Source organism: Morone saxatilis, unplaced genomic scaffold (genome assembly GCF_004916995.1).
Source record: "Morone saxatilis isolate NCDOM2014 unplaced genomic scaffold, NCSU_SB_2.0 Contig2, whole genome shotgun sequence".
NCBI lineage: Eukaryota > Metazoa > Chordata > Actinopteri > Moronidae > Morone > Morone saxatilis.
The window spans coordinates 27413776-27422376 of record NW_023339762.1 but is presented as its reverse complement, the minus strand read 5'-3'; the positions used below and the strand labels follow the sequence as shown (position 1 = coordinate 27422376).

Sequence of the window (8601 nt, the reverse complement as noted above, 5' to 3'; positions counted from 1 at the left end):
TATCTGCAGATGGGTTCCTATAGTTTGTTATTTGGGAACGGTAGCTCCATGCTACTAACGTAGCTCGGCCGTTTACAAAAGACTGTGTGTTGTGGACTCTGTGTTGGACTCTGGTGTTGTGGACTCTGTGTTGTGGGACTCCTGCTGTTGGACTCTGTGTTGGCTCTGTGTTTGTGGACTCTGTGTTGGACTCTGTGGTGTTTGGACTCTGTGTTGTGGACTCTGGTGTTGTGGACTCTGTGGTTGTGGACTCTGTGTTGTGGACTCTGTGTTGGACTCTGTTGTTGGACTCGTGTTGGACTCGTGTTGGACTCTGTTGGACACTAGAAACATCCTTTGGGTTTCACTGAAGGTGAGACTGGTTCGAAGTACTATGTCCCAAAGTTTCTCTGCTAACTGGGAGGATAATTCTCAGTCTAAGTTCATGTAGTCACATATGGACCAGAGGCTGGATCACAGAGTCCACCTTAGGTACCTTGGATGTGACTCATACGTGCCAGATATTTCTCCATGATTATGTGGCTCTCTGTGTGAATTCCCATCCACGTTGAACTCACGTCGAGGCGACGGGAGTTCTTCCTGGAATTTAACTGAAGAGTGAACAAACGAGACAGAGCTGAACGGGAAACATTGTCACCGCATCGTTTCTTCCAGTCCTCTTCAGGTTTCTCTGTAATCCTCTCAGGCATGAGAGCAATCCAGCTCAATCCAGACTCAAATCAAACCAAATAAACTTCCTCCATCGACCACTCCCAACGAAGCAGGCAATGTCCTCTGAATTTATATTATCTTGTTAATTTACCTCAGAGAACCTTTTAACTGATGGGGAGGGAACGGGTCACAATCTTCCGTCTGCTGGTGATGTGAGACCAGATTAGGAAAATAACCAACAAAGAGGAACACCAAAAACAACACAAAGAGACACAAAATGAACCCTACAGAATGATGCCAAAACGACCACAAAGAGTTTTAAAGTGACTACAATGGAGGTTCCTTCAATTTGGTTTGATCTTTGACTCTCTGTGTTGGAGCGGCTGGTGGTTTCAGGGTAATTGTGGGGGTTCAGGGTCCGTCGTGTGAACAGACTAACTCCATCATTCTTTTCTTATTTTGAATCACTTCAGTTCTTTCATTTTACAGAAGAGGCAAACCTGTAACTCCACTTTAGACTGACCAGGACAGAGTTCTCCCAGCGCCAAACATTGGAGGAGAAGAGGATTTATGAATCTGAATCCCTTAAATTTCGGAGCTTAACACGTCGTCTGAACATCCTTCAGCCTGACAGGAGGCTTCAGCAGGACTCAGCAGCAGGACGTTAAAGCTGCTGATCCAGGCTCACACATTAGGAGACACACCATGGAGAAATCACTTCAGTTAGCATGAAGCAGTACGGATTTGGTCAAAGCTGAAAACAAACTCTCGTGTAGCCCGCTCCAAGGTAAATTTCTGATATATAATGTTCTCAGTGACAGAGGAATAACTTCTCCCCTAACAGTCCCCGACAAAGCAGAAAGTTTAGTTGGGAGTTAGAATATGAAAGATAAAAACTCAAGCAGTTTGAGGACGACGCTTCCATGAAAGCTGTGATGGTTCGATTAGCGACTCATTATCTGTCCGGGCTTTGATGTCGGCTCCAACTGAGCTCTCGATGTCTTTGAAGCTTTAGTTTGTAACTCCAAGGGAAACCAGCTCATTTACGCGCCACTAATTCAACGACAATCCTCTGATTCTGTGGCTGATTGGACTGACGCTAATGAGCTTCTTTTTTTTTACTTCAGGAAACTTGTTGATACGTGGCGGACTGTTTCTGTCCCACAGGGTGAAAATAGTACCAAAAAACAGGATTCTCTAATGTTCCACTGCCTCGACCTCAGATACCCGATCCAAACCGCCCTTCCACATTGGGGTAACTCAGTTACTTATATATAATAAAGTACTAGTGTTTTCTTAGTACAACTATTAGAGGATAGACCAAGAATATATCTATAACTGATCAAACCATTTCCAGTTTGAAGATTTTCTGTTTTACATTTAAAAGTCAGTTTAACCACTTTAAGATCACATCCTCAGTTATATGCCCCCTATTTAACAACTTATGCCAAAAAACGTACAAAAACAAACTGATAAAATAACAAAGTGACGCATGAACAACTTGATCTCAACCATATTATATATTCCTTGACATCACTACATTCACCCGTCAATCAATATTTATCTTCTATGAACTTTTAGCGACACAGAGCAAAGATTTATTAGTTAGCTCACTGATTACTGTACAAACACACAACTTTATCAGTGATTTGGGTGAAACTGGATCAGATTTTATGGAGAGAATATTGGCTCCGCTAACTGCTAATGTAGCTGCTGTTAGTGTGCAACTGAACGGGGCTCAGCAGCCTCACAGTGAACACAGCCTCAGAGACAGACAGAGGACAGCGGTACCGAGGTGATTATTGGAGTTTCCAGATGGACTCGTTGCTAAAAGAAGCTACCTGTTGTAACGTTAGATGCACAGTCTCAGGAAACCAGAGACTGTTGTGTGACCACATCTGTACAGAGACCTGATCCATCAACATCCCGGAGCCTCGACAGGCGGACGAGTTCAGATCTGACAGAACGAGAGGAGGCGAGTCTGTTTCCATCGGTCATACTTGGTGCTCAAAGGCAGTCCGACTGTATGGACTCTGTTTGTATGTGAAGATGAAACCATGTTATCATCACTGTCTTGTTATATAAATATCTGTATTTTTATTTTCTATGTTCTTCTATAAATGTAATTTCTTTTTCTGAGTGGAGCCTGAAGGAACTTCTACAACCTTGTGCTGTTTAATCTATTTGATTAATAATAATAAAACCTGTTCAGTGTTTGAATCCTCAGCTCTTCCTGCAGATCTCACAGCAACTTATAAACCACATCAGACATTAACAGCAACACGGTGCCACCTACTGCTCGTACAGCTGTTTACACACAGCAGTATATATGCAGACGTGTGTGGTTGCAAAGGGCCCCTGAAGCCACCAGGGGGCCCCAACTGCCAATGTCATCCACAGACAGTAGAATATATATATATATATATACACACACACAGAATATGATGAGGAGTAGCAGCTTTTACATATTAATTACCCTTTAAAAAAACTCTGTGTGCTCTGGTTTCTGATTTCAGGAAAAACATTTAAGTGTTGGAATCTTTAAAATCACTGCAGGTTGTATTTAATGTTGGCTGAATTAAAGAATGTGTGAGGAGTGTTAAGAGTGATCTTACTGACAGATTAAAATGAAGACAGCTTAGATTCATTCTCACAATCTGTTTATTTAAAGACACCAAACAACGAGCATTAAAAGCTCTTTTACACGAGTGACTTCATCTTCATCACCCCGTCCTCCTCCAGCAGGTCTGGGGATGGACATCAGTCCGTTTCCATGGTGATGTCGTGGTTTTTCAGACCCCCCAGTAACTGTACTGGTCCAGCTGTGACATGTGTGCTGGTGGTAAATATAGTTTATAGATTTAGATATAGATATAGAACAGGACAGGTTAATATACAATGAATGATTGTCTCCTCCCACCTCCTCTATCCTCTGTCCTCCTGCGGGCCTGCAGCCTCTTTCAGCCTCCGTCCACCTCCTCCGTCCACCTCCTCCGTCCCTCCTGTCAGCCCGCAGCCTCCCTGAGCCTCCTCAGTACCTCCTCCGGACTGAGAGAGGAGTCCACTCTGATCAGCTTGTCTCTGGATCTGGAGCCCTGCAGGAGACAGGAGACAGGAGACAGGAGGTGAAACAAGGAAAGGAAAGATGGTGTAAAGGAGGTGAACTAGAAGGAGAATACGTTTATCAGGAACCTTGTCCAGAGATACGTGACTTTTCTTCAGCTCCAGGACTTCAGCCAGGTAGCGAACCAGCTCAGCGTTTGCTTCTCCGTCTGTTGGCGGCGCCGCGATGGAAACTCCCACCGCCTCAGCAGAGACGTCTGCAGCAGCAGGAGAAAGGAGGTTAGAGTTCAGCTGAGGATCAACAGTCTGCCATTAGAATCGTGTGGAGGTGACCTGTGATGCCGCTGTGCTTGGATCCGGGCTTCGCGTGCACCGTTATGGTAACAGCGCCGCTTTTGTCTCGAGCCACCGGACAGGAAGCTTCCGCCTCTGCTGCTCCACCGACGGGCGGCCGACCTTTCACCTGTGGGACAGAATCAGTGTGAAGCTTTAAGGTTTAACTCAGGTACTGTGGCTGAGGGCAGGTACACGTCATTACACTTTATTATTAAAAGTTCATTTTTTTATTTACCCTTTTATTTAAGTCATATATGTATTATACGTCATTATACTTTCATTATACGTCATTACACTTTGGATTATAAGTCATTATACTTTATTATAAGTCATTATACTTTATCCATAAGCTCATTATACTTGATTATACGTCATACACTTTATTATAAGTCATTATACTTGGTTGATAACAGATATTGATTAGTAGTGATCAAAGAAACCGATATTTGGTGGTGATGTACATTTGCAGTAAAGGGATGTTTATGCTCACTGCTGCGCCTGAAAACATTAAAGTGTAAGATTTGTGAATGGAGTCTGGCATTGTGCTGTGAACAGAGCATCCACTGCACATTTAAACATTGTAAACTGTCTAACACTTATAATAACTAATCATAATTAATATGTAATTTAGCACAAAATACAGCTGAATTTAATCCTTAACACTGAACAGAATTCAACTTTAAATGTTGCTTCTGCAACTATCAGTTTGGATTTTAATTGAAGGGTTATTTAAGTGAACTGTTCCTTTATATGAAGGAAACATTAATATAATTAATATTAATAATGATATATATGAAGGAAAATATAAAGGATTCATTATTTATAATAAGATGTGTGTGTTTAGATTATGGGATGGTTTTAATAGATGGTTGTATGTTTAAGCTGTCACAAACCAAACTCCATTGAAAAAAACATTTTAAACATTTTATTAAAAACATACTAGATATATATATAATATAATAAAATATAATATAATAAAGTATAAAATATTATATAATAAAGTAATTAATCATAATATAATATACATATAAGTATAAATAAGTATAATAATATAGATATAATCATAATAAATATAAAATATAATATAAATAATATATAATAAAAATAATATATATAATAAAGTTATAATATAATATAATAGTAAGAAATATAATACAGGTATAATATAAATTAACCATAATATAAGTAATAATCATAATATAATATAGATACCAATATAATATAATAAAACGATATATAATATAAGATAATAAATAATATAAATAATATAATATAACAAAAGTATATAGTACAATATAAGTGATAATATAATAAGAGTATAATATAATATACTAAGATCATATTAATATAATAACTATAAATATATAATATAATACAGTATAATAGAGACATCAATATATAGTAATAATAATATATAATATAATATAAAAAAGATATAAATGAAAAAAAGATAATATAATATAATATATATAATGATAATAAAGTCAATAATAATATAATCATACTAAAAATAATAAAAATAATATAATATCAAATATAATATAATTAATAAAGATATATATCAAAGTAACAATATAGGCATATACATAGTAATATAATATAATATAATAATAATATAATATAATAACACCTCCCCGCCCAGCTCACCGCTTCTCTTTTTTGTCCACTTCTTGTGTTTGTGGGAAGAACTTCCCATACCTAACCGGGTACATTCCTGAACCGTAGTATACCTTCAACCTGCGCCGAACAACCTTTGGTGTCATGTCACGACCGTTCAACTCACCATCTTCAAACCACTAAATATTTCAATAATCGAAAAAGTCTCCGGTAAACATAAACCAAGATCTTTAAAGACATCCACCATCTCTAGCTTACTAGGACTGGGTTGATATGCGGAAATACCTGTACATTTAAACCACCTAATTTCCGGCTTTTCAAAATACAATCACTCCGATGTCTTCAAAATAAAAACCTCATATTGGGCAACGTTTGTTTCTAATTTTACATCATATAGAAATCACTTCAAATGGTACAATGATTATATTTATTTAAATATGTAAAAATCAATCCATATTATGTTTCTGTAAAATATTCATTTTTTTATCTTTATTGGACAATCCATCAACATATAGGGCCTAAAATATATAAAATTACTATTGTAAAAATTTCACTAGAAATGGTCTTCCCTAATATTGAATAATCATATTATTTTATTTTTTTCACTCACAATTAGAATAGTTAAGGAAAGAGCAGTTGAATTTGGTTCATATTTATGTAAAAAGACACTATACATAACTCCAAAATATTATGAATAATTGATGAATTACAAACGGATGGCATTTTTTCACAAGATTAGTCACTTCCTTTTAGGAAACATTTTCATATAGACTTATTATTGCTCATATAAATAATAGCTCCTGGGGATGCTCACTGGTGAACTTCAAAAATACTGCAACAAATTAAAAATAGAGGGAAAAATAATAAACTACAACAATAACAACACTGTACAGTAAATGTCTAATATTTCTCACTAACGTCTCAGTGGACGTAAGAATCCGAAAAAAAATATCACATGATCCCACCCAGATGTCAGTAAAAAAAAACTGCTATATAATTATTGTGGTAGGTTCTGACCCTGTGTCCTTATTTCTGTCAGTTGCTTAATGAGACTTTCTGGGGGTTCACTTAAGTGTTCATGTGTTTTTTCTTTGGCCTTCCCGCCAATAACTCTGACTTTATTTCCTTTAAGTTTTTGCGTTTAATGCATGCACTGAGTGTCGATGGGTTCCCCTCCTCGCGACCGTCCCATTCAGTAAAGAAATTACGCCTGCACGACCGCCCCACTGGGAGCCAGCTACATACCTCCAGAAAAATGAATAAAACAACCTGGAGCGCAATGAAACACCAGAACCAGGAGGCAAGGACGGCTCGTACCTGTGGGAGGAAGACTACGAAGAGATTACTCTGTTGTCTGTTTTATCACAACAATGCTCCGACTGACAGCTGCCATTAAACTAAACACTCCAGTTCACATCCTGCGGAGGTACAGGGCACTAACCTGCAAGCTCCAGAGACATACAGACAGTGAGGACATACTGACAGTGAGGAACACGGGGACAGAAGGACATACAGACACCAGACTACAACAGTGAGGGGACATAACTACATGAGAGACCACACCTGTACATGAGGACACACTACAGTAGACATACAACAGTGAGACATACAGACAGTGAGGACATACGACAGAGGACACACTGACAGTGGACATACAGACAGTGAGACAATACAGACATGAGGGGACATACTGACCAGTGAGACCACACTGACAGTGAGGACAACAGACAGTGAGGGGACATACTGACATGAGACACCACAGACATGAGAACACAGAAATTGAGACATACTGACAGTGAGACAATACTGACATGAGACACAGGAGGACATACTGACAGTGATGCAACATACAACAGTAAGGACACACAGCATAGGACACACAACAGTAAAGGACATACTACAGTGAGACATACAGGACATGAGTACATACTACAGTGAGACACAGTGGAGGACATACTGACATGAGACATACAGACAGTAAGACACCAGACATTAAGGACACACAAGACAGGTACACACCTGACAGTGAAGGAATACAGACAGTGAGGGACACACAATTGCAGTGAGGACGCACCAACAGTGAGAAATACAACAGTAGGACATACTGGACAGTGAGGACATACAGACAGTGACGACACACAGACAGTGAGAACACAGTGAGACCACAACAACAGTGGTCACACATAACAGTGAGACATACAACAGGAGACATACAGGTAAACATAAACTATAACAAATCACTATCTCATAATAACCATAAAATCCTTGTTATAACATAAATATTACGTACACGTGAATATATAAACACATAATACGTTTCAGAATAATTTGTGCAAAAAAAAATTTCTGTATATTAATAATAATACTTATTTAACACCTTTTAAATGATTTCAAAATCATAAACATATATCTTTAAGATAAAAATAACAATAATAGACAGAAAGAAGCCATAAAAATAAAAATAAATAATAAATTGAATAAAATCAATGCATAAAGTAACAAATATAAATATAGTAAATTTGCTTTAGGTGCAGAGAAAAATGCAACTTAACATAACATACAATATATAACAATATATAGAAAAGAGATGTGTTTTAAGTTTAGTGTAATAGTTAATTAACTATTATAATTGTACAAATACTTCATTTACCCAATACCCGGAAAACCAATTAAATTTAGAGCCTTGTTGCGATCAAATATTATGCTTAACATGTGAAATTAATAAAATTGCATTCCCCCAGTTTGACGAAACAACAAACCAAATCCACTGTTCCCTTACACGCGCCTAGCGTACCTTTAGCTCTTTTTTTTTGCGTTGCTGTTTTTCCTTTCAGTTTTAAATGAATAACCACATCGAGGCTCTGACAAACATACACTGACGAAAAACTCTATTTAAAAAAAACTTATTGTTCTGAAACTTTGTCTGCAGTTTCC

At 37.7% G+C, this 8601-nt stretch overlaps 2 protein-coding genes across 2 annotated transcripts in view; both read right to left on the bottom strand.

Moving 5' to 3' along the window:
* The window catches only part of glsl (glutaminase like), a 9287-nt gene extending 8598 nt beyond the window's left edge, over positions 1-689 (bottom strand). The window contains exon 1 of the mRNA XM_035665754.1: positions 476-689. Coding sequence (XP_035521647.1) covers positions 476-689 — 214 coding nt within the window. The remainder of the gene's footprint in view (positions 1-475) is intronic.
* A 2605-nt stretch (positions 690-3294) lies between these two features.
* Positions 3295-4177, bottom strand: cunh15orf40 (chromosome unknown C15orf40 homolog; the record flags this gene model as incomplete). The annotated part of the gene is given in 4 exon segments (XM_035665471.1): positions 3295-3487; positions 3572-3746; positions 3844-3971; positions 4048-4177. Coding segments are annotated over 3 exon segments (348 nt in total), but the record flags the coding sequence as incomplete, so codon positions are not given.
* Positions 4178-8601: the final 4424 nt, after the last annotated feature.